This window comes from Silurus aristotelis (genome assembly GCF_946808225.1).
Source record: "Silurus aristotelis genome assembly, chromosome: 23".
Lineage (NCBI taxonomy): Eukaryota > Metazoa > Chordata > Actinopteri > Siluriformes > Siluridae > Silurus > Silurus aristotelis.
The window spans coordinates 2,159,537-2,185,862 of record NC_139596.1 but is presented as its reverse complement, the minus strand read 5'-3'; the positions used below and the strand labels follow the sequence as shown (position 1 = coordinate 2,185,862).

General features: G+C 37.2%; 1 protein-coding gene across 1 annotated transcript in view; it reads left to right on the top strand.

Annotated features, from left to right (window-relative positions):
• Nucleotides 1–3,110: 3,110 nt before the first annotated feature.
• The window catches only part of adam28 (ADAM metallopeptidase domain 28), a 36,612-nt gene continuing 13,396 nt past the window's right edge, over nt 3,111–26,326 (top strand). The window contains exons 1-24 of the mRNA XM_083527546.1: nt 3,111–3,249; nt 7,269–7,336; nt 7,423–7,499; nt 7,854–7,932; nt 8,013–8,089; nt 8,912–9,107; nt 9,291–9,353; nt 9,740–9,811; nt 10,312–10,481; nt 10,566–10,647; nt 10,735–10,865; nt 11,931–12,108; nt 13,315–13,404; nt 13,536–13,731; nt 13,808–13,913; nt 13,993–14,149; nt 14,239–14,319; nt 14,577–14,670; nt 15,535–15,640; nt 15,762–15,792; nt 20,986–21,091; nt 21,385–21,588; nt 25,312–25,394; nt 25,489–25,565. Coding sequence (XP_083383672.1) covers nt 3,183–3,249; nt 7,269–7,336; nt 7,423–7,499; nt 7,854–7,932; nt 8,013–8,089; nt 8,912–9,107; nt 9,291–9,353; nt 9,740–9,811; nt 10,312–10,481; nt 10,566–10,647; nt 10,735–10,865; nt 11,931–12,108; nt 13,315–13,404; nt 13,536–13,731; nt 13,808–13,913; nt 13,993–14,149; nt 14,239–14,319; nt 14,577–14,670; nt 15,535–15,640; nt 15,762–15,792; nt 20,986–21,091; nt 21,385–21,588; nt 25,312–25,394; nt 25,489–25,565 — 2,591 coding nt within the window. The 5' untranslated portion in view covers nt 3,111–3,182. The remainder of the gene's footprint in view (nt 3,250–7,268; nt 7,337–7,422; nt 7,500–7,853; nt 7,933–8,012; nt 8,090–8,911; nt 9,108–9,290; nt 9,354–9,739; nt 9,812–10,311; nt 10,482–10,565; nt 10,648–10,734; nt 10,866–11,930; nt 12,109–13,314; nt 13,405–13,535; nt 13,732–13,807; nt 13,914–13,992; nt 14,150–14,238; nt 14,320–14,576; nt 14,671–15,534; nt 15,641–15,761; nt 15,793–20,985; nt 21,092–21,384; nt 21,589–25,311; nt 25,395–25,488; nt 25,566–26,326) is intronic.

The following is a 26,326-nucleotide window of genomic DNA, read 5'->3' as shown; positions in this document are numbered from 1 at the left end:
TTTTAGATTATTTGCAGGACCTTTCCTGCATCCAAAGTCAAAATGGTTTGGCGATGGCATTTCATTTTGAGCTGGGTCTTCATCACTAACATCTCCATCTTTCCTTTATGCAAGTTCAGTGTGGTCGTTTTTCAACCCATGATTTCTAATGATGTATTTTTTACTTAGTAAAACAAAACATACTTTGAAAAAGTTCAATTACAGATTTTCGAAACCACTTGAAAAAGTGGTACACAAAATAATACCCAATTAGGGTAACGCAAGTAAATGTAACTCGTTACTTTCCACCTCTGACAGCTGCGATAAAGAGAAGGCAGAACTTGAATAGTGCGACTGATACGGGATAAACAAACCATGTGTGCAAAATTAATAGAGGAAATAGAGCAGTCAGCAGAAGAAAACATGTTTAAAGGTGCTCTCTGGTGGTCTGGAGGAGAATAGTCCAAGGTGGCCATGAAATTGTGTCTTCGTCAAAGGCAATGTCCACAGTAATACGTTTTAAAACGCATAATTTTCTCTCTGTTTTGGCCTTCGGTCCTAACTGAGACGCCATTTTTTAGTCACTTTTTTGTCATTGGCGCGATGTTTGAAAGAGCCGGAAAGCAAACGGAAATCCAAAGTGTGGACGCAAAGCTTTTTTAAAACTGTTTTGAATTTTATACCGATTAGCAAAGACGTAGCCTAAGCCACTATTACTGTTTACTCTCTTGGCCGTCTCGCTACTTGGTCATCTCGAAATGCGATGAAGAAATATATTTCTAGTGTATAGACTGTGCAATTGGGTTGAGCTGTCCACTGAAAAGGAGAAGGACAATCACAATTGAGAAGAAAGTTGCTATTAGTTCATACAGTTAGCCACATGTTTGCTTGGGGATGGGAATAATAGAGAATTAAGGACATGGATATAAAAACTATAAACAGCATGCATGGTTTCCAGACATTAGATAACTGAAGTTAGCTCATCTCAGCTGTAGATTATTTTCAAGACTAGATTTTCAACATATACTCATGGAATAGCACTGAAAGTAGAGACACAATGGCTTTGTTTGTGATGTGTAGACTTAAGGTCAGATTACTGGTTGTGAAACTCACAGAAGATGTACAAACAGTTTCAAAACAACAAAGTGTCGCTACTAGGTTGTGAAATGAAGTAAAGCAATATGATCAAGCAAACACATTGCGAGTCTCAACTACATCTACGTTATATGAAGAAAGTATAATCGGAGACTTGAATGTGGAACAAACCTGTCATGGCATTGAGGGAAAAATTCTTTAGACAGACCAAACCAGCGAATCTCATCTGGTTGCCAAATGTCCATTCGTTGACATTCCATCATTCACTGATTGAAAAAAACACCTCTATATCCTTCTATAAATCTGAAATAAACAGAAAGCCTCACTACATGCACTAGTAAATATGTATCAACCTTTACAAATGTAAAGGACAAGTTAGTGTGTACATCGTTACTATGGAAACACAGCAAAACTTATACCCTCAAAGTACTCTTGAATTTCTGTGGGTCGAGGACCAACAAATGGTGTCAGATCTTCCTACCCTGTGGAACAAAGGGGATATTTGGAATAAAAAATGGTGATGAACCAGTGTAGAGAAAAGGGAACAAGGTTAGAGAAGATGTCAGAGAAGATGATCCTCAAAGTTTTGTATTGACGAATGAAGTTTTAACCAAAGAATAACTCAATGCACGGATACGCCAGGCTTGTTCAGAGACACAACAAGAAACACAAAGCTGCCTTTTATTTATCCTTTGATTTCTACCAGAGAGAGAAGTACAAGAATCTATGAACTTGCAGAGTTTAACAAAAGTAAAACAAAGGTATATTAATTTTGCCACACCTCAAAGCTTAGATTGGAAAACCTGACTTTAGATTGGAAAACCTGACTTTCCAGCCATATGTGGTTCTTCCCCACACCGTTTCCACAAAGTTGGAGACACACAGTTATATAGGACGTTTTTAGATGCTGGAGCATGACATTTTCTCTTTACTTTGACTAGAAGAATTTACCCTGTTCCAGCTTGACAATGCTCTTGCGCACAAATGAAGATATTGTTTAATAAGTGTCTGTAAGATCTTGAGGGGCCTGCTCTAGAACTCTGACCTCCATCCTATTGAACACCTTTGGAACGCTGACTGCACCCAAGGCCTCCTCACCTATGAGGTGGTATCAAAAAGAGATCGATGGTGCTTATTAACTGGTGCTATTCTGACCTAGATGCTGCAACGAGTCAAGGTGTTTTTAATCGGCAGAAGAACATCGCCGGAAGATGACGAGAGATCGGAAAGACCTTCAAGGAACTCAACCTCTGAAAACAATCCACACTATCTCACTTCCGCACCCACCCTACTCGCCGGATTTGGCTCCTCCGGACGTCTTCACAGCTCAAAGCTTGCCGTTTTGACACGGTTGCGGAGATCCAATGTAAATCGCATGAGCTGCTTGACACGCCTGGATGCTGAGAGCACTATATTCCTATCCTAGGGGACTATTTTGATGGTGATAAACATCTTTCTTGTAACCAGAGCTAGTCTCGAAACTTTTTGATATCACCTCGTACACCAGTAGCTGAATTTATTAAAGCCCTTTTGGATGAATGAGCACAAATCTAGTGGAACATCCCCCCATGGAACTATAATCAGATGTTTACAAAATTTTGTCTATATATTATTGGTAAAAAAGCAAGGACAGTCAATGTTTCATCATTGTATATCTGTCTTGTAAACCTTACCCTTTTTTACACAGGTAGAAATATTATTGGATGGCCAAAATAATTCATTATAACATATGCATAGACAGTACACAAACATCTATCAAAAATATCTTCATTTTCTATTTACATTGAATGAAACTAGCTCATTTATACCCAATTAAAGATTCAGATTACATGGATAATTCAAGTAAGCAATCACTGACTCATTAAAGATTCATGTCAAGAGGGCTGGGGAAAAGATTTGTTGCTCGAAGACACCTGATAGCATGTAGAAGAGCTTTCAGTCCATGTCTCTGTGTTTACGTTGGGCTAACAGGAGATCTGTTGCAGCACGCCCATAGATCTCACTCCCATCGAGGCGTGTTAGAACAACACGCGAGTCATTCTTCTTTTCCGTGTAGAAGTGTCGACACGTGTTCGGAGAGCATTCTCCCCATAGCAGTCTCAGGAAAGATGAGGATGGGAGCTGTCCATGTCCTGCTGTGGATCCTTGGGGTTTTGTTGACATGCATCCTCTCAGGTAGAATATTCGATACTCATCCACTTTTTTTTGCATCACTCATTTGCATGAATTTTAGTTCAAGATTTTGCAGAAATGTTTTTGTTATAAAGCCATATAGTATATATACATTTTGAGGAAAAAGTATATTAATCCATCTTTTTGTGCTTAGAAAATGGTCTTTTGGGAGCTTCTAGAAAACAAACTTTAAATGAAATAAAATATAATCATTAAAATGGCTGGTAAAACTCAAACTAAGATTAGAAATAGACAGGTCTCAGTTTGCGTTTTAAAGCGATTGTTGCGTTTAATCAATGACCCAGACCTGTTTTGAAATCAAAGTTTAAGAATAAAATCTCTGTGGTTACGAAAAAAAGAACAATTCTATAAGATCTTCAGATAATTAGTCTTATAAATTATTATTATTTTTTTTTTATCAATATGTAAATTCCAGGGAATTTATATTACAGTTTCTATACGTTAATTTATATATTCATTAAAACATTTGTAAGCCAATGTGATGGAAATGATTTTTTTCACCACATGAGAGGAAAAATAGTAAAAAAAAAAACAGAAGCAAACAAGTCCAAATTATGAATCATAATAATTAACCTGTTGAATTTAAAGAACAAGTGGTTCCCAGATTATAAGTAAGGAGGCGAGCGAGACTAGTAAGGATTTACACTCTAGCTAGAAAAAAAACAGATGAACATTTATGAGAACAAAGAAAACATTTTTACAGATTCTGTGTAAATATTATATTAAGAGACTTGGTTATGTTGGCCAGTACACACAATACCTTGTATTTGCATTTCACAATTAATATCCCCATTTAAAGTGTGCAAACAACGGAACAAAGGAATGAGTGTTGTCCAAGTTTGTCATTATGTAGACATTTTAAATTGTAGATTTACCAATCCAGGGGCTGTTGACAGAAACTGAGACTCTTCTTCATTGGTTTAATCATTTGAATATCCCAATCCCAATAGATTACCAAAGAGCTGTACCATGCTGTACCATGTGTTTGAGTTCCTCAAGTGACTCTGACTCTATGAACCTGCACCCAACAAACATAAAAATGTATAGAAACATTAATTGAATATGGATGGCAATTAAACTTAGATCTGCGGTCCAGGACATTTCAAGGTCCGCCAATAAAACTCAAGCTATCGTTGTGCGTTGTTTGATGGAACTTCTTCATTCTTCATTAGTTAAAGGTTAATTAAAATCTTCCTCTTTTTTCAACTCAAATGCTACATTAGAAAGATGACTAGCTAATAAACGTATCTTCCTATCACTGGTACCTGTAAAAAATACTAGAAATCTTGGGTTTTTCGGGAGTTGCCCCTCCATATGTGGAACCAAAATGCTTTTCCAGATCTTTATTAAATCTTTAAAATAGCAATTAGATTGTCGAAATACAGTAGCGCAGACTGATAATGATCCATATGGCAACAATATGTTATGCAGGGGCATACGCAATCCAAAGGGTAGTTTGTGGCATTCATACAGCCCATTAACTACCAGGAATGTTTTGCAAGTAACACTTGAATGAGACAAACAGCTGTGATCATAAAAGAGCACCTAAACACTCTTGAAACGCATTGACAATACTTATACCAATTGATATAACATATATTCTTTTACCATTAATAAAATTGTATTTCCATATTTCATTTAATCAATGAACATGAGCAAAGTTTTGGGTCAAAGTCACATGGAAGTTGACATGGAAGTGAGTGTGAGAGTGTAAGTGTTAAACCAACAGTGCAACAGTATTGCACTAAAACTGGTATTGAAAAGTCGGCTTCATAGATCAATAACTGCAATGTCACACAGTTGATAGAAGATTCACAAATTTCACGACTGCTCAGGATACTTTTGAAACTGTCCGTTTTCAAAAATTAATTATTAAACTCTGTCTCCATACTGTAGCATCTAAAAGATCTCTTCCAACAACAAAGTATTAACTTTGTTAATTAATCATTTATTCATCTCAAAAGAGATGCAAAACGACTACAATATGTGTACCCTGGGATTACAAAGAGCAACGCCAGGAAACCACAACTTATTTATGAAGCGAATCTCTGGTAACCGGGTAATTCTTGTTAACCTGTCCACAAAAAGGTTAGCAATTGTGCAAAAAATGGTGATGAGGACCTTGTGGGGTGACAATCCGTAATTAGCTGCAATGCCAATCTGTACAATGATACACATTTCAGTAAAGTCATTATCCTGATCGGAGTGGTGGGGTATCCTAGGAACTTTGTAAATGACGTTAGAATATATCATGGGTGAGACCCCAGTCTATTGCAGGAAAGTGTAAACATATATTTAAACTTTTATGCCAACCTACAGCCAGTTTTATGGTTTTTAATAAATGAACCAGAATTGTTTGTAGGCAATGAAAAGCCCATATGCATATAAACTAATAGGTGCAAGGAATGGCTTTACACAAATTTGTGTGCAAATGTTTGTGTGGTTTTGGTGTTGGTTTTGGATTTGTTGGTACATTATTTGCAAAACCTTCAAATAATTGAAAATCATTTTGATCATTTTTATAAGGCTTAGTCACGATTGGAGAAAATGTATAATAGGAGGTGGGGAAAATACAGTTTTTGACTAAATTTAAAATGATAGGCCTCGAATTAGGCAAAAAAAAGATTAATTGGATGACCTCAGAAGGTGAGACGAATTCGTATTAATACGGACTTGTACATTTTGAAGAAAAAACCTCCATATTAGGGCCAAATTTCACCTTATGGTGACACAAGAACATTGATCCAAAAAAGAGAAGAATACAGGGTTGAATATTAATTGGTTCTTGGCCCCATTTTTATTATTATTATTATTATTATTATTATTATTATTATTATTACAAAATTGACTTTTTCAAAATAATGTACTTATCACAAACCCAGTATTTTGCAATTCAGTCAGCCAGTTTTCTGAATTTATTCGCAAAAATACACAGATGGTTGAAATGGTCCAATTGGTGGTGATAGCAGATTTCTCCAGAAGAATTCTCCAGCTTTGTTAGACATTATATTGAATCACTCTACACATAAGGAGTAACCAAACACTTATAAGGCATTTAGATTGACCATAAAGTCAGCCATGTTTAATACCTCAAAGATAATTCTGGTCAATTAGTTAAACAAAATAAACGTTGGGGTCCTTCAAATTTTTGGTCTATAGTTTATCAAACTAGACAAATCCACAGCATCATCCCCAGACACTGTCTTCAAATAATATTTGCTCTTATCCAGTGAGTCAGATTTCTGGAAAATCCATGCTGTCATGTCGTATAGCCTGCTTTCACACTCCTTTGGGTCAAATGCCATTCAGGTATAACGTTACCAATCGTTACTTACACGTGGTAATAGAAAGTCTGACAGGCATTGTTCTCTAGTGACATTTCACTAGTGCATAGAACAGCAGAAAAACACTTCCCTGGTTTGAGAAACAATACCGACATCTAGAAGTCGTTTATATTGTTCATATTAAACATGGCCAGAATTGCTATGTAAGCATGATCATCATTACGGAAATCTGTTGAATAATCTTTGAGTACAATTGAAATTAATGAACTTCCAGTTTCCCAGTGCATGTTGTTCACTGGACCCTTATCTTTCCTAATAAACCGGGATTAGCAGCAGTGGATGTCTTTGTGACTCGTTATTACAATAATAATAACAACAATTGTTGTTGTGTACTGCTTACACACATTCAGCAAAATACATTCGTTATACGTTTTCCATTGAACAGTGATCTGAAATCACTGCTTGAGGCTTAGACCTTTAAAATGATGTAGTCATGGTTACACTTTCTTTTAATTGAATCTATTGCTGAATATTAACACCTGAGAACAATGGGATATCGTCGCGTGGGTGCGGCTCTGATGACTAAGGGGTTTTAATAATAACAATACAGCTTTATTCTAGCAATATAATATAATATAATAATACAGCTACATTCTAGTACATCTGCACCATAGCTACTAATCACAATAGGATGTCTGCCCTCTGGTTTGTCATTAGATGGACTGGAAATCTATGATGTGGTTCGACCAATCAGACTCCATGACCTTCATAAAAGAGATCTAGAGGTGAGTGATTTGAACTTGGGGATCACTCACTGATGGAAATCAGAAATAAACATTGTATAATGTATGTGATTTGGTTTTTTTTTCAGTCCTCTAGGCCTGATAAGGTGAAATATGCCTTGAGTCTTGGTGGAAAACACATCGAGATGCATCTTGACAAAAACACGTATGGATGAATTTATTGATCAAGTGCTGAGTAAGATGGGGGTGGAAACCATATTGTATATGCAGATTTTTTTTTTTTACATTGTACACATTGTATCCCAGGCATGTTGGTTAAATTAGACCCATTAAAACCACCAATTATTCTGAATCTTTTTCTGGATTTGGCTGGGAATGTAATTTGCTCATAATTCAGATTGAACAAATTGGTGGGAGAGGGGGCGTTCTTTCTACTTTACCTTTTTTTTTTCATTAGTCAATTTAATATAGCACTTTAAACAAAGAAATAACTGCAGAAATAAATGTATGTATTCTAATATAATTGTATGTATCTTCTGCCTGTGTTTGGGTTCTACAGTGATTTTTTAAGTAAAGACTATACTGAGACTCATTACTTGAGTGATGGTACTCCTGTCGTGACTAAACCTGATAAAATGGTAGGTTTGTGAGGAGGTTTATGCTTCCTTTATTTAAAATAAATCTATGCAAATATATATTGAAGTACAATTGTTTGTAGGATCTCTGCTACTACCAGGGGAAGATCAAGAATGATAGGAACTCGATGGTCAGCATAAGCACCTGTGATGGATTACGGTACAGCCAATAATGTCAATAACATGTCAAAGCATCAACCTATCTAAATCCACAGCATGTGAGCTGCAGGCCATACAAGAGGACAAGAAGAAAGGATTAGAAGGCGAAAAGTCCAATTGACATAATTTAACTCTTACTCCACTTTAAATTTCAACTTCAAACCCTTTACATGCCTTTGTTTTTTTCCCCTCTGAATCTATTTGGATACCCACATTGCACTACTTGACACAGGTTTCTTTATCCGCCAGAAAAGAAAGAAGAAAAGTGGACTAGAGTAGCTCTGGCTTTGACCTCAGGCCTTGTCTATAGATGTTTCAACACATTTAACACTACTAGGCTCAGCGGTATCAACACCTGCCTCTGGAAGTGCTAGACCTCCTAATTCTAGCAAATTAGTGTGTCTGGAACATATGACCTGCTCCACAGTTGTAACCAGATGTTTAAAGTTGCCCTTGAACAGCTCTCAAATATCTCCAGACACGCAGAAGCAGCAAATGCCTGCAAGTCAAAAGTTGCCATACTTCCCTGTATTCTGCAAACCTAAGCAGAATACACTGGATCTTACCAGAAAGTGTGTAGAAATAAATTGAAAAATAAATAAATAAAGGCCACTAATTCATGTCAACAAGAAAGTTTGTGGTCAGGAGAAGCCTGTGTGGTCATACCTTCACAAAACATTAACCACTATGAGATGAGATAAATTGAATTAAAATGAATTTAAAAGGCCAAAATTTCCCTATGCAATCCCCATGTCTATGAACTAATTCTACTTCTGGTTACTGTACTGTTACTGTAGCTCTCCGACATTTCCTTGCATTCCAGGGGTTTTTTCCAGACTGCAGAACAGAAGTTTATCATCGAACCTCTGACGGAAGACAACGATGGTGACCATGCGGTGATAAAGTTCGAAGATATGAATAATGCCCCTTCTCTATGTGGAGTGACCAACACTACCTGGAAGGATGTTCCTGAAGGTTTCCCAGGCACTTCCTCTGGCAAATCTAAAGCTCGTATGTCAGTAAGTGAGATTTAGAGATTTCTCAACTAGACCTCAAGCCATCCATGGTATCAATACCACAATTTAGGATTCATATTTAAAATGATTGAAAACTGAACCATGGCTGATGGACACCAGACCACAAATCTAATCAGTTGGTTTACAAAAGTATGTGGATGCAAATTTTTCCTTTGTTTGTTTCAGGGCCTAAGTATGTTGTTGCAAAAGAAATACAATGAGGTCATCCTTGTCGTGGACAACAGAATGGTATGTAGTCAGTAGACATGGGAATTCTATTGTAATGCAAACACTCAGCGCTGGTCCATGATTGTAAAATGGGGAATAAATGAAATATTGCATAGGAATTGGAACAAAATAGTTAGATTTAATGCTAGAAATGCTAGTTGGGTTGGATGCTAAGACTTTAAGATGGGACAATGCTACAGCAGGGGGTTGAAAGACAAACTAATAATGGACCAAACGCAAAAGCGAATGCCATGAACCCGAAACAAAATCAAATTTGTGACACATCGTTTCCCACATGCTGATTAAACTTATCAAGAAATGTTGGTCTCATCGATTTTATAAATATAGAGTCAACCATATCAGACAACAGGCCTATGACTAACTATGTTTGATTTGTGCTCACACAGTATGTAAAGATGAACAAGAACGTCACCGAAGTGAGACTGAAGATCTTTGATATTGTCAACTTTGTGAATGGGGTGAGTATCAGACCTAAGGCTTATATACATTCAATAAATATATGATGTGGCAATAAAGACTGCAGCTTCTAAGGCTTCAGTATATGGGATAATAAATGAGGGTTGAGGTATGAGGTATTTACATTCAATGTGATAGGAAAACACTGTTGATTCCTTCACCAAGTGTCAATTCATGATGGTAGTTTAGTGAATAAGGCATTGAACTTTGGCTCAAAACATTGTGAGTTCGAATCCCAGCCACACCAAGCTGCCACTCTTTATTAACCCCATAGCTGTTTAGTTGTACAAGATAAGTGTAAGTGGAAAATGGTGTCTGCCAAAAGCTATAAACGCAAGTTTTTTACGTAACAAAGAAACCGTTGTCAGCACTGTTCGGAGCTGCCGATACTGATAATAAATTTAAACCTTCTGACCAATCAGATTCAAGTATTTACTGCATTGTCACCCAGACTAACACTGACTTCCATTATTCACCTATCTGTTTACCTTTCTTTGGGCAGGTGTATAAACCATTGAACACTTTTATTGCTCTGGTTGGTCTGGAAATATGGAACGATACCGATAAGATAGCGGTGACCACTCCGGCCGGAGATACGCTGACCGCGTTTACCAAGTGGAGAAACGACGATCTGATGAAGAGGAAGAAGCATGACAATGCGCATCTCATCACGTAGTCTTGAAATACTTAACTTCCTTTCTTTTTTTTTTGTTTTATAGACAAAACTAAATATGTTTTCTGTCCATATCATTGCAGCAATATCGACTTTGATGGGGCGACAGTAGGCCTGGCTTACGTCGGCACCCTGTGCACGGACTCCTCTACCGGAGTCATCCAGGTAACAAAAAAAAAAAAAGATTTTTCTTAGAAAATGGATAATATAATAACAATAATAATAGTCTGTATCCTCTGTTGCCCCTCTCAGAATCATAATACACGATCCATAGCTGTCGGTGCCACCTTGGCACATGAGATGGGACACAACCTGGGTATGAGCCACGACACCAGCTCGTGTGCATGTGCCGGGTCCAGTTGCATCATGGATGCCTTTCTGAGGTATAATGCAATTATTTGCTGGATCATGCGCTATTTTATTTGCGATTGCAAAGTCACGCAATTGCCCAGATTTATTCAATTGAATCATCAAAATGCCATAATGAAAGCATGAAGAATTAAACACTGCATTCACACGTCAAAATTTTCGATCTCGTCATATTATATTTTGCTCTATCAGGACTAGTTTGGTTTTCATCGCTATATATACAAAATATTGGGCTATAAACTGTATGATATAACAGATAATACTATATTAAATGCTCTTTAAAGAAGTAAACCAACAGATCTGGATAAGACCCACATTTTTTAATTAACAAATCTGCCCCTGCCTGTCCCTGAAAATTGACTTAATTACATTACATTTTTTTTTATTCAAGTGAAATGACCTGTAACATTCAACATTGCAACATCGAGTTACATTCAATGTCCTGGAATGTGCAGCAGCTAAATTCCTGTTATCACTCATTTTATAGCAGCTGTAAACATCTGTCATCTTCACCAAGCCTCAATTCAAGGTGTTAGTTTAGTGATTAAGGCATTGAAGGTCATGAGGATAAATCCAATAAAAATGAGCCACATTGGCGACTTTGGAATTGCACGCATAAATTTTTTATTTTGTTGTTATATTGCTGGTCTGTCAGAACTATTGCTGTCAATACACAATTTGGGCTATAAATTGTATAACAGAAAATGCTATATTAAATGCTTTATTTACTTGATTATCACAAGTAGGATCCTTTGTGTATCCAATCTACCTATGTAGACTATGTTTCTCATATATATATATATATATATATATATATATATATATATATATATATATATATATATATATATATATATATATATATATATATATATATATATATACACACACACTATATAATATTAGTTAAAATCTACGTATAGATTAAAGCATTCTAGACAATGGCTCTCACGTTATAAATATACATATATGTATAAATAAATTAAAGCTACTGGAAATCTAATTAAGCACCAAAAAAACTAAGCAGTGACAGTAACTACACTTTGAACGTTTCAATGGCGTTTTTTTTTTTTTTTTAGCATCAACATCCCACAATTCTTCACAAACTGCAGCATGAAAAACTATGAGCAGTTCCTGACCTCACGCTACCCCGAGTGTCTTCTCAATAAACCACAAGCCAGTGACCTCCTCCAGCCCCCAGTGTGCGGCAACGGCTTTCGAGAGACCGGGGAAGACTGCGACTGCGGGACTGTGGCGGTAAGGGCCTTGCTCAGGCGCTCAGGAGTGGCAGCGTGGTAGGATTTAAACTCGACCTTCTGATCTAAAAGTTAATTTTAAAGCTCACACATAAATCCTCCAGTATTTTAGAAACGTCATTAGGAAATGTTTACAATAGGCGTATGGAACTGGGACTGTATGTCGCTATGGTTACAGTTCATTATTTTTAGTTCTTATTTAGGAACTAAATAAGAATAAGGAGAATAAGGTTTAAAAAGAACGAATAATAATGAACTGTAACCACAGCAACATACAACATACATTTATTTCCTATATATATATATATATATATATATATATATATATATATATATATATATATATATATATATATATATATATATATATTATAAATTAAAAAAAAATTATTCAAGGTTTTAAATGTGTTTAAATTTTAATATTCTAATCACTATGGGCATGGACAAAACACCATACTCATAGAGCATGAAGACAAAATATTCTTGTAAATGTTTTAAAGTAATTATGTTGTTTTAAAATACGTAAATCATCAGGACACCGAATGGAATCTTTGCTATGTTTCCACACGGACAGTTTGTAAGGTTATACCAGAGAAACTTTACCTCATAATATCGGATATTTCATACGGATTACAAAAATCTGAGAATATTTCCATTTGATGTGAATTGGTTTATTTAAAAATAGACTTTGAGGTCTATAGTCTTTGAGGTTTCTATTCATATATTTATTATGTCTGTGAGTAAAGTATTCACTGAGATTCAGGCTGTTTTATTTATGTGTCTGTGAAGATAGATGACAGAGAGCGTCTGTTTTCTTTCTTTACTTAAATTTTATTTATTTATTATTATAATTTTTTTTTTTTTTTTTGAGGGGCTGAAAATGGTGCACAGTCAGAAGAAAAAATATTTACATTTTACCAAACAGCTTAAACCTAATGTAACAAGCCTGTTTTGAAAATGTAAAAAGTAGAAAGTACAGATATTTGGGTCCGAAAAATAAATATTAAAGTATTAATACCAGAAAAATCTAGTCAAATACAGTATTTGTACATGTTACATCCCACCTCTGCATTAAACACTCGTTCAAAATTAATGAACCGGCTCGGTCACTAGTTCCAAACTGTTACTACGGTTGCAAGTTAGCATTTTCATCAGAAGACATAGAAAATTATACAGTTTTTAAGCATATATGTGTGTGTTTGTATAGGAGTGCACCAACCCATGTTGCAATGCCACCAAATGTACCCTCACAAAAGGCTCGATGTGTGCAGAGGGAGAGTGTTGCTACAACTGCAAGGTGAGGTCCATCTTCATGGAATGAGTCAGTGACCATTTGAAAGAGGAGGGATCTAAGTTTTGAAGTTTTGTTACCCATTCCAAATATAGCTAAACCCGGTTTTACTTTATTTTCTCAATCCTGATGGGCAGATCGCAGATTCCGCCCTGATGTGTCGCCCCAGGCGTGACGACTGTGACCTGGCTGAGTATTGCTCTGGAACTTCGAGCTCATGCCCCGAGGATGTCTTCTCCGTGAACGGTTTGCCATGCAAGAACAACACTGGCTACTGCTTAAACGGCCAGTGCCCTACACGGGATGGGCAGTGCATCAAAATGTGGGGATCGGGTATGTTATTGGCGCTTGACAAAGCATTTCTAATGATACAACACTCATTTACAGAAGTGCTTTTGTTCCTCTGAAGGTGCGGTGGTAGCAAGTGATTTCTGCTACAGCCAGAATGTAAAGGGAACTTTTTATGCCTTCTGCACACGACCTGCTAATGAGCAGTATACCGGGTGCCAGACACAGTGAGTCCAAGGACATTATGATCTTAAAACTCTAATGTCTTGTTGCTTTTAATGATTTTTTTGCTTGCAATTCTCCTAGGGATGTAATGTGTGGAAAGCTTTTCTGTGACAAAGGCCAGACCAACCCAATCTATGGCCGCTCTGTCACATTCAGCAATTGCAAAGCCACGTTCTACAGTGACAGCACCCAAGATTTCGGGCAAGTAGATGCAGGAACCAAGTGTGGTGATGGGAAGGTAAGAAATTTGGGTCATCCTAATTCAGTGTCATTGATGACCAAATACCATTGGAGGAAACATGTATCCATTTTTACTCGGTGTTCCAGGTGTGTAGTAAGAACCAGTGTGTGGGTGTGGACATGGCCTACAACGCAACCAACTGCACAGCTAGCTGCAGTGGCAATAGGGTAAGTTTTCAGCTTGGCATATATGTAATATCGATATATTCTGACTATGTGAGTTCGAAAAATATAGGTGAGTTTTCATGCTGAGAATGTTCTTCGGGATATGCTCCGTTTGTATTGTTAGACACATTCCGCCCCATGTTTTGTCCCAAAGCAAAAGATCCAAAACCTTTTACTTTAATAAATTGTAATACAGGCTAGCTCATGATGATGATGAACCATAAAAAAGTCTAATCTAAGAGATATTTTGTGTTCTACAGGTGTGTAATAATAAGATGCAGTGCACTTGCGCACCCGACTGGCTCCCACCTGACTGTGTACTACCAGTCAGAAGATCTCCATCTACAGATACAAGTAACTTTTTTTTTTAATCACTTAAGTATTTACCTAGGTCCTAATCCTGGATACATTTGTATTTCCCAGTTCTAAATATCATGTGATAGCAGTTTCCAGTCCTAAATATTGAACACTTAAAGTTCATAGATCTCTGTATAGTCATTGATAAACATCATATCGTTCAAATCGTTCTCTTCTCTTAATGACTTCCATCTTCAAACTTCATAGTTTCATATAAGTTCATAGTTCTACAAGTTTTTTCCAAGAAATGGCTGGGATTTGAATTTACCTGTAGCACCTTGGGATTAAAAGTCCAGTGCCTTAACCACTAAGATACCACCTCCCCATAACCTAGGTAATGAGTAAGTCTTGGGTCCAAGTCTTCCAGTTCATTCAAAAGGGTTAAGGAGGTCAGGGCCCTGTACAGGACACATGATTTCTTCCATTTCTTCCACTGTGACCTTAACACACTATGTCACTTGTCATGCTGGAACAAGTTTGGATCTCCTAGTCCCAGCGAATGGAAATTGTAATGCTAAGGCATTCGATCCAAATGTGTTGGAAGCAGTTTGAGGAAGAACCTAGTTGTGATGGTCAGATGTCTATAGGCAGAATGTCTTCCTTAATTTAGTGTATCATCCATTAGTTCCACATTCCAGATATCTGCTAAAATAATTTCACAGCCCCTGACATTAAGCTCCCAATTCCACATATCAGAAACTTTTATATTTTAGACTTTGGCGCTAGTATTCATAAATGTTTAGTTTCCAGTTACTTTATACAGCACATTCTAGTTTCAAAAAACAGTTTCTGGCCCATGTTTATGTGATCAGAAGGAGATATTGGACTGATGACTTCCACCTTTCACTTTTCGTATTTCAGGTCCACATATGGCTACAGGTATTGCTGTAGCCGTCTTTGTCTTACTGGGGGCTGTTTTGATCGGAGTGTCTGTCTATTGCATTAAGTGCAGGAAGAAACCGAACAGGTGAGTAAGGAATGTTTGGTTGTGAGCTCAGACCTCATTTTGAGCAACTTAGTTGCAAGGTTGTGGCCATCTACCAATGATCAGATATACTGTATGTGCTCAAAACCAACTTCTCTTACAGTTCAACAACAGCAAACCGTTCAGCCATAAAGGTCTAATGTAAGTTTAAGTTTTAAATCATTTTGAGAAGTTTTTGGTAAAAGTCCTTAAATTGTTCCTCTCTATATATTAACACACTGGATATCCCTTCCAGGCTATTATCTTCTTCCGAGAATTGTGAGAAAACAGTCTATGTGGGAGGGTCATACAGAGCCCCACCAGCACTGAATAGGATTACACTTTTTTGTTTGCACAAGAAGAACTTGAAGAGGACTAAGCCTGGAAAACGATCAGATATCTCAGAAAAGAGAAAAGTGTGTGAACCTTCTCACAAGATCTTAAACGAATGTGCAAAATGTTCAATTACCAGAACCATGGCTGTGTCTAAACACAAAGAATCAATGTATACTCTGTTGGATCATCTCTTGAAAACCCTATAGTTTAGATCCCCCATCAACAGGTCTTCTTGCTAAGTGCCCTGGACACACTGTGACCCTGACTGCACATGAATGAATGAATTGGAATGGATATTAGTACAGATTTATACATCGCCACCTTTGCAACAAAAATAAGTTTACATCGCCATCAATGTTCAGCACGTTAGGTACACTAGTGAGTTTCTACTCTTTTGTCCTCAGTCTTCTTACAGTATCTGGTTACAGTTCAGGGACACAAACAGGTTTATATCTCTTCGGTCTCAGGTTTCTTATAAGCATGCAATCTGGGGAAACAAAACAACATGTTCTCTTATGCCAACCTGCCTTTAAATACCGCCGATCCCCACATTGCGAACGACCATTCGTACGCCCAATAGTTTGTAAGTTATTACTTTGTTCGTTATTGACTACGCATATCTCCAAATGATGTAAGAGCTATAAATACTATCAAATAAACAAAAAAATATACTAAAATTAATGGGAATAATGGAAATACTCTATACAATATTTTTTATTAGATAATTAAAAAAAAAGAAAAAATTAATGAAAAAAAAAAACATTTTATATATATACATGCACTTAAGATGATTAAAACAATGCAAAATACATTGATAAATTGACATGTTTCTTTAAAATTACAAACATAAATAATAAAAATTTAAAAAAAAGAAATCACATGGATCACTTCAGGGTTTTTTTGTTTTGTTTTGTTGTTTGTGATATTTATGTGCAAGATCCATAATAAATGTTAACAGGTTTTTAAGCACAAGATTTAAAATTTAAATCAAATGTGTCCATAGATACTGTCTACTTTCTAAATAATTACTCATAATTAGACTATATTAGTCATCAATTTACGGAAATTGTATTATTGAATTCATTTGAGGGATATTTAGTTTCAGGTGAGGTATAATGAGAACATTTTATGATAACGGGATTTTTTTATCATTAAAAATGATCCCCAAAAAAACAGTGAACAGAAACTAAACAGCTCAATAGAACCAATCCAACCCAAGCTAAATCATTCAATACAAACAAATCAATCAAAACAAGCCAACCTATGCAACAAATCTTCACACACTCTAAATCAAATAATACAATTTAGGATTAAACCAACAATTCCTAACTAAACCAGTTCAACAAACCAAACAATCAATGCACCAAATGTCCAACTAAACAGAAATCCAACCAAACTAAACCAACCAAAGCAAACAAACCAACTAAACCAAACCCAAGCAAACCACCCATATCAATCAAAACCATCTGTTCTTTAATCTGTTTCCTTAATTTTTCCATGCAAATACATGTACTCATGTCACAGATATATATTAGAAAGCAGTTTATTCAATGGAACTGATTTATGACAATTTCATGGCTTGTCTTTATTTACTCGATTAGTTCCAATGTTTCACTAGGGGGCAACAAACTATGCTATATTTTTTCAGGAGGAGTTAAATTCTTCTCGAGTTACTGTGCATGTCCTAGCTCTGTCTGATTTCGAAGATGATGAAACAATACAACATGATGACCTTTGGCAGAAACCTTGTCTAGTACAGTAACAGAAACACTATTTATAGTACAACAATAAATCATATGTATTCACCAAACTGTGTTCATTTGTACGTTTCCAGAAAATGGATATTTCCTAACAGCCAAAATCCATGTGGGGGATGAAAACGTTTGCAATTATCTATGTATAGGATGTTTTCCCCATTTCTCTTAGCACCATCTGTGAACTTTTTTTTTTTTTTTTTTAGGTACAATCCATATATACAGTAGATGTTCTATCAGGTTCACTGTTGGTCTTTGGTACATTCAAGGACATTCAGAAACTTGTCCTCTTGGCTAGATGATAAGCATTGACTGTTTTGCAAAAGTATCTGTTTTGCCATTCAGCCAAACAAGTTACATCTCCTTTACATCTAGTTAATTTCAGGAATGACTTCCATTTGCCCACTCTACCATCAAGGTTCTCATATCTGGACATCTGAAGCTCAGTAAGATTCGACAGCTTCTTGGTCACCCCCTCAGCAAAACCCTTTTGGTCTAGTCCTAGTTATAAGATTGACCTATTGGAAGGTTCCATTCTTGTTCCATTTCTCAAAAATGGAAGTCACTCCTGAAAGAGCTCCTGAGAAGATTTTGAGCTTCAGAGCGAGATCTATCACTGGTGTTGAGATTCGTAAAATAATATTAGTAATACTCTGAACTAGACCGGTTGGTTCTAGTTGATGGCGAACTCTGATAAACATTTAGTATAGACTTCCCGAATGAAGGTGTTACACATGCAACGTGGTCAGAACATGGTCAGACTGAGGATGATTTTTTTGGAACACCAGCACTCACGTCATCTAAAAATGAACCGCAATACAGTACGTCACAACCTGAAACTGTGGAACTTCCCTTTTGAGGCAAGAACGGCTGACTTCGTAACAATTCTGAGAGATGATTTAAGTTCATGTGCACTGCTATTCAAAGCAGATTTGAAACAATTTAGTTATTAATTGGTGAGATAAGACTGGTACGAATTTATGGGTTATTCTTTAAAATGCTTGGATGAAATTAAACATATGCTAAGCTTACGTAGTGCATGTTCATGGTTCAGGAATTGGAAATCAATGGTCATTAAATCCTTGTGTCAGACACTATTATCAGATGAGTCACTCTGTCATGCTCATTTGGACAGTAGGCATTTATGCACTATTTACACAGAGCAAACATTCCCTGTGACTCGGTTGTACTCATGTCGAATCACTAAGGAAATGTACATTATCACGTGTGCAAGGCGAGTGTTTTATTAGTAATGTCAATACACCTGCACAAGTTCCTCATGCTTCACCCAGGCAGGTGTTGTTTAAGAAAAAAACTCCCACTGTGTTGATAATTGACCCGTAACTGTTTTCATGCTATATCGGTTAAAATATCCATCTTATCAGTAAACTGAGGAATCTAAAACATTGGCGCTGGTCTTTTGATGACGAGCCAAAGGGTGAAGCAAGTTCAAGGATCTCATGATTTGCATTCCTTCTGGTACTGGAGCTCATCTAGCTCCTGAATAAACCCTTCCTGAATGAACGATGAACCCTGACTGGTATGTGGAAAACAATCCTAGGTTAGCATGGGTTCAATTTAGCATAATGAAGTTCAAGGAGCCGTATCTACAGTACCTGCCTATAGTCAAGCCTATAGTGTTCATGCCTGAAAAATTACACTACACCATTCAGATGTCAAGTCTATTGTCAGAGCGCTCATTCATACAAGTGCTTGGGGGGTCGGCCATGGCAGAAGCCGACGATGGCCAAGCATTGGTTTACTTGTTTGAATGAAATAGAGGGATTGCATTTATGTTTCAACTGCAAAAGACAATAAAGCAGGTCAAATAGACCCTTTAACCAGTGGGCAAGTCCATTCAGCCAGTCATCTACTCCATTCAGTGAGGAATATGGGATTATCAACCAGATCGAACGTGAAAAAAACCCCACTGAGGAGCAAGTTAGAGGATGAAAAATCTCAATCAGATGCAACTTCCTCCATGTTGACCTCAAATGACAGTAATCTTTTTCTGCCATCTACTTTCTTCAAGAACTTGATCTCATGCAAGCAATGATTCTTCCTCATTCACATTCTTGATTTTTTTTAATTGCTAATGCCTGACTGGCGCAAAGGATCGTTGCATATGGTTTTGTGGAATGATGACTGGAATGGTGGAATGATGACTGCTTGGACTGGAAAACCACTATTGGATCATTAATACTTCAGGGCCGTTCTGCTGCTGGTGGTATGGGAGATGTTTTGGAATACCAATAAATGAGGACTTATTCATATTCAATGGATCTTTCACCAAAACAACTATGAATATACAATTGAATGTATGAAGGAACAGTTAAAAGTAGCTAAAGCATTGACATAAGCCATTAAATAGGATATATAAAATCTTGTCTAATGCCAAGCGTTCTGGGAAAAGACTACATTTCCAGGCTTGAGATTCTATTAATAATATTCCCAATAAGAGAAAAACACAAAGCACTTAATTTTTTGCTGCATACACATTTCTTTTGACAGTGCAAGACATAGCACAATAGCTTCCTTTTTATATTGCTCTTTATGTTTCGGAAAATGCAAAATAATGCAGCGCAGTGGGCGAAGTGTCCAAAAGGGCAAAAGTTTATTGCTTCATTGGTGCCAAACTGCCTTTGGACTGTCGATGAGTAACAGCTGAAAGAGCCAGAGAAGCAGAAAGCAGAAAAAAATTCCCATTTTAACCAGCACGATCGAACCAGTTTGGGAGTGCAGAAAGTGAAGAGTCAGCAGTACGAGTGCCGAGGAACGAACTGCTTGGGGACGGCTAAAAGAATCTCAAAACCAAGGTAGGTTAATGTGTTTATGACTTGGAAGATCATAGACACCAGTGATTGACTATTGAAGAATGATATGTACAGGCTTAACTCCTGCCTTAGTATTACTGTATGTTTATTAAAGAGTAATTATTGTGTAATGATAGTCATTATTACTCTGAAGTGCTCTGTAAACATTAATCAAAATACTTTAATTCAAGAACACTTGAATTTTTTGCTTGTTTATTGGTATGTCGTGAAACAGCTCCAAAAGTCCATCGCCATATCGGGTTTCTTTTCCATTGTCACAGATTTTCCTCAGTAATGAAACTGGAGACTTCTTCCAATTAAAACAAATGAATATATATCAACAAAGAAATGTATATATAGCGTTTGACCTACAGATACTAGTATAGGTTGGTTCCATAGAAACCAGTTATATAATTTTTGCTTGCTCTCACTCACTCCCTTTCAGCTCATCCTGGTAAGGGTCCAGGGCCGATCCCAGGAAAACGGGCCACGAGACAAAAATGCATCAAGAAAGGAATACATGGATTACCCAACATCTTCTGACCAATCAGGTCTGAGAATGTACAGTATAAACTGTGCTATGATCAGAAGTGTATGAGGACTGTAAGTCTGCAAGCTAAAGAGTTAACAGCATTCAGTGCAAGAATCTGCACAATCCCCTGCACTGTGTTCCGAACCGTTTCCACGTGAATTACGACAGGAAGATGAAACGCCCAACTTGACTTTGTCGACCACGGGCTGGCTTTGATGTTTACACTAAACACTGACTGAAGCAGATCTCGAGCGGTGCACCGCGTCACGGCATGCCTGTGCCTCGCGCTGCCTCGGAGGCGTGTTTGAACACAAACCGCGACTCTCTTGCTCACTTCCTTAAAGGCTCTGAGAACTGGAGGTTGTAGGAGGCGGAGCTGCACTGGCTCGACACAGGTGACCCATAAGGTCGAGCTCAGGCAGCTCTCGCCTTTCATTAGGTGTCCAGGCTCGACAATGGCAACCGGACGCTTACTAGCATGGGTCCTCATCCTCTCAGTGTCATCCGTCCCAGCAGGTAAGACACTGGATACCGGCTTATGGCTTGACACAATGGCCGATTAATTTACATCTGACTATTACCATAGAGGAGCTGCTGTTACTCAACTGGTTTATTTATGCCACCATGATCATTTTCTTTGGCCTATTTTTAAATATTGATTCAAAATACTTTATGCTTTGAGTTTTTACAAGTAAAACGTGCTTAAAAATGGGTGAGTTGGTGAAATCATGGTGTGTCTTTTCAACATAAACACTAAGGCAGTAACAATGAGTTCTTCTATGAACTTGCACGTGCAACTTCTGCTTGTGTGCATGCTGTGTGTGTGTGTGTTGTTTAGGCACAAAAGTGCTGCAAACCACTTACGCACTTTGTCAACTTTCCCATCTGCTTCAATCCCCTCTCCACATCCACCGATTGTGCAAAATGAACCGCAGTGCTTGGGAATATTTTGTGCTTTATACTGTTGAGATAATGAGATTCTTCATTCTTCCAGGCTACTATTATGATTATTTTAAAGTGACAGGTACAAAAAAAACAATGACACACCCTTCTACCTGCAGTCACACCACAATGAATCAGAGAGGATCAGCAGGAAATTGTTGTCTTTATAAAAGAAAAAAAAAACTCTTGTACAGGACGTCTTTGGACGAAGAACTAAAATTTCCCTTCATTTGAAATACTAGACCCAAACCTGTTCCAGTGACAATGTGCACAAAGCCGGCTCCATGAAGATATGCTTTAGATAGGTTGGAAGTGTGTGGAAGATCTTGAGATCTTGGACTGCTATAGAGCTCCGAACTCAACCCTATTCTCACCCCAGTTCTCTTTAGCTCACCTACATCAGTAGATCTGGAACATCTTCCCAGAAGGGTGAAGGATATTATAACTACAAATTGGGGCCAGATGTGGACCTTGTGATATAACGTTACCTGTGATATTTTTTTCAATCCAGAATACAAGATATTGACCATTCAATACACAGCTAGTATAATATAAATAACAGGAACATCCAGGAACATTTATTGACTGTTTCAGCAGTAAATTTGTAGGGATTTCTTCAATTTCTTGCTGATCCTCCCTTCCTGATTCATTACAGCATGACTGTAGGTAGTAGGGTGTGTCAGAGTTTAGCGTTAACATTATCACTTTGTAATGATTAACGTAAAAAGAAAAAAAAAAGAATGCGCCAGCTTCGGGAAGCAATATGGGTGAAGTGTAACCTTTTTAAACAGCAAAGGTCCACCTGATGATTCATCGAGTAGGATTTTAAATACAGATCTGATAAGAAACCATCAGCCACAACGATTGTAGTGACTATGAAACCCATTGTCATTTAGGTCATCACATGATTCTAAGAGCTAATGTAAAAGATCTGCAGTTCCCTTTTAGAACCATTCCCACATAAGCACAGGTCAGATAAACCAACGGTCTTAGGTTGCTTTCAGTATGTTTCCTGTTTTCTTGAAGTGTGTCTAGACACATGAACAAAAAGTGACTAAAAAGCAGACTCATGGATTATATACTTTTGGTGGACACCTGAGTTTTAGATTGATATGTGAATCTTTTTGAACGTCCCATTCCGCATTGAGCTCCCATTTGCTGTTAGAACAACCACCACTCTTCTGGGAAGATGTTCCTCTTGATTTTGGAGTAAATAACTCAGTCACAAAGTCAGATACTGATGTATGGTGAGGATGCCTGAGATGTTGAGGTAAAGGGTTGAGATAAAGAGCTCTAAAGCAGGCCACTCAAGATCTTTCACATACCTCCAGCCCATATAAGCCATATCTTCATCAAGGTGTTCCATGCTGGAACAGGTTTGGGTCTCCTAGTTTGTGTTTTCCAATTGTATTTAGGAATACAATTGTGTATCTCCAACTTTGTGCCAACAATTTAGAGAAGAACCACATATTTCTGTAAAAGTCCAGTGTCCAAATACCCATAAATGGGCTTTCTTTCTGGCTATTCAGATTCCTTGTGGTATGAAAGCATGCATTTAAGGGTTAAACTGCTAAACTCTGAGCTATCCTGCCATGATTATATTAGCATGGAGGAAATAGATCATCAAAGATTAACAATCTGTACCAAAATGCCAGAAGTCGGTCGGTTGGTCAAACCATCTGCCCCCAGTGCTACCTTAACTACCTTAATACAAACAGAAGCCAAAAGACTTATGTATTTAACTCCACAAACACAAAGTTAAACATTTTCTCAGAAATCAACATTTCTAAGCATGAGAGACCACAGACAAGTGTTAGAAGTTGCTAGTCAAATTATATTTTTTTGCTACCTAAAAAAAGTCCCTCCATAGTCTCTTGTCTGTCTGGTAATAATTAATTCATGGAATAGAAAGCAATCTAGGAAAAGCTGTCATAAAATATAACCATCAAAAGCTCATTACTGAGGCACTAAGTACACAATAAATAAAGTTAGAGTAACATTTTCACAATACTGAGGCACTGTGTAACAATCACAAAAAAAAAATAATTAAGGCACTACGTAGCATTTTCTTAAAAACTGAGGCACTGCGTAGATTTCCCTTGAAAAATGAGGCGCTGCGTAACATTCCCTTGAAAAATGAGGCGCTGCGTAAAATTCCCTCCAAAAATGAGGCACTGCGTAACATTCTCTTGAAAAATGAGGCACTGCGTAACATTCCCTTGATAAATAAGGCACTGCGTAACATTCCCTTGAAAAATGAGGCACTGCGTAACATTCTCTTGAAAAATGAGGCACTGCGTAACATTCCCTTGATAAATGAGGCACTGCGTAACATTCTCTTGAAAAATAAGGCACTGCGTAACGTTCCCTCCAAAAATGAGGCACTGCGAAACATTCCCTTAAAAAAAAGTCAATGCGTAACATTCCCTTGAAAAATGAGGCACTGCGTAACATTCCCTTCAAAAATTAGGCACTGCGTAACGTTCCCTCAAAAAATTAGGCACTGCGTAACGTTCCCTTAAAAAATGAGGCACTGCGTAACATTCCCTTAAAAAAAACTGAGGCACTGCGTAGATTTCCCTTGAAAAATGAGGCACTGCGTAACATTCTCTTGAAACATGAGGCACTGCGTAACATTCCCTTGAAAAATTAGGCACTGCGTAACATTCCCTTGAAAAATGAGGAGAAACAATCAAGAAACATTAAGTCTAATATTAAGTCACTGTATGACGTTGAGCCAAAACAACGAGGCACCTCAAAAGAAGCAAGGAACAGTGTAGCGTTCCCTCAAAAAAATACCGCACTTTGTACCATTCCCACAAAAAAAGAGGCACTAAGAAACCTTTTCACAAATAATAAGGTAATGTTTGTCATTTTCACACAAAAATAAAAAAAATTATGAGGTACTGTCAAACAGTTATTCAGAAAAAAAAATGCGTCACTTTATAGTATTCCCTCCAAAAATAAATTCACTGTGTCGTATTCCCTCATAAATATCAAGGCACTGTGTAACAATCACATGAAAAATGAGGCAGTGAGGAACAAAAAAAATCAAATAGATTTCCACAAATAAGTTATTGTATAACACTAACCCAAAAAAAATCAGGTACTTGGTAGCATTAGCATCAAAATTATTACCTCACACAAAAATGGCAGCCAAAACCTTAGTCATCCAAACAAAAATGTTTGTTAGAAAAAATTCCAGTTTGTTTTTATTCAGACTCTTTAGCTTTTTTATGATTTAGGCTACTTCTTGTTACACACAAATCTAATGCTGGAATTTTTTTCCATTCACAGGTTGTTTTACACTAAATGGAGTAAAGGTCTTGGAGGTGGTTCGGCCCTTCCTCCTACACGACCTTCAGAAAAGAGATGTAGAGGTAAGAGTTTTCAGCGAGTGCCTTTAGAAGTGTCCTGCTCAACTTTGTTTTCCATCATTTAGTCATCTGATTTTGAATCGAATCTCCTCTTTAGCCCGGCAGACCTGCAACGGCGAGGTACGCTATGACACTGGGCGGGAAACCCATCGAAATGCTTCTACGGAGAAATGAGTGAGCTTGATCTTTTATTTCTGTTATACATCGAAAGCAAGCCGAGAGTTCAATCGTATTGAGTAGAATTTGACTTGCTTAATAGCTTAAATTCAAATCTACAAAATCTCTTTATTTACAAATTGAAGAAAAACTCCCTGAGAAGATACATGAGAAAACCTTCAGAGAAAACTGAATTGTAAGTAATCCCACATTGAACTTTGGCAAACGTGGTCAAATTGCTCCACAATTACAAAACTAGCTTGCAAATTTGTGAGTCTCTAGAGTAAAAACACAAACCGATTGTACAATAAGGTACGATTTCGATGCAACTAATGAACGTTAACGTTAAGATCAAAATCCCGCCCTTTTACGCAGAAAAGTTAGCAAAACGTAAATGTACATCCCGTTTTATTTCTTCCTGGTTTTTATTCGGAACTACCGACTACTTTACTACGGTGTTTGTAGTAGTTTGTAGCAAACAAACATAACCTGCTGCTAAATTGGTTGCGCAAACGTGGTTGAACATGCTGCAGCTCGCACGCTGGAGTAGAAAAGAATGTAAGATTGTATCATTGTTGTTCTGCCTCACTTTTGCATAGCACGCCGGGAACTGCTTTGACTACAGTACGAGATTTCACTAAGCATTAAAGGGTTTCTTTCATGCATGTCTTCCTGAAACTTTAGAACCCATCTTGAGCGCTTTTAATTCATATTTCAACAAATATTTTCTGGATCTGTGAAATTATTTTTTTGAGACAGTGCTAGTGAGGGTATTGTTT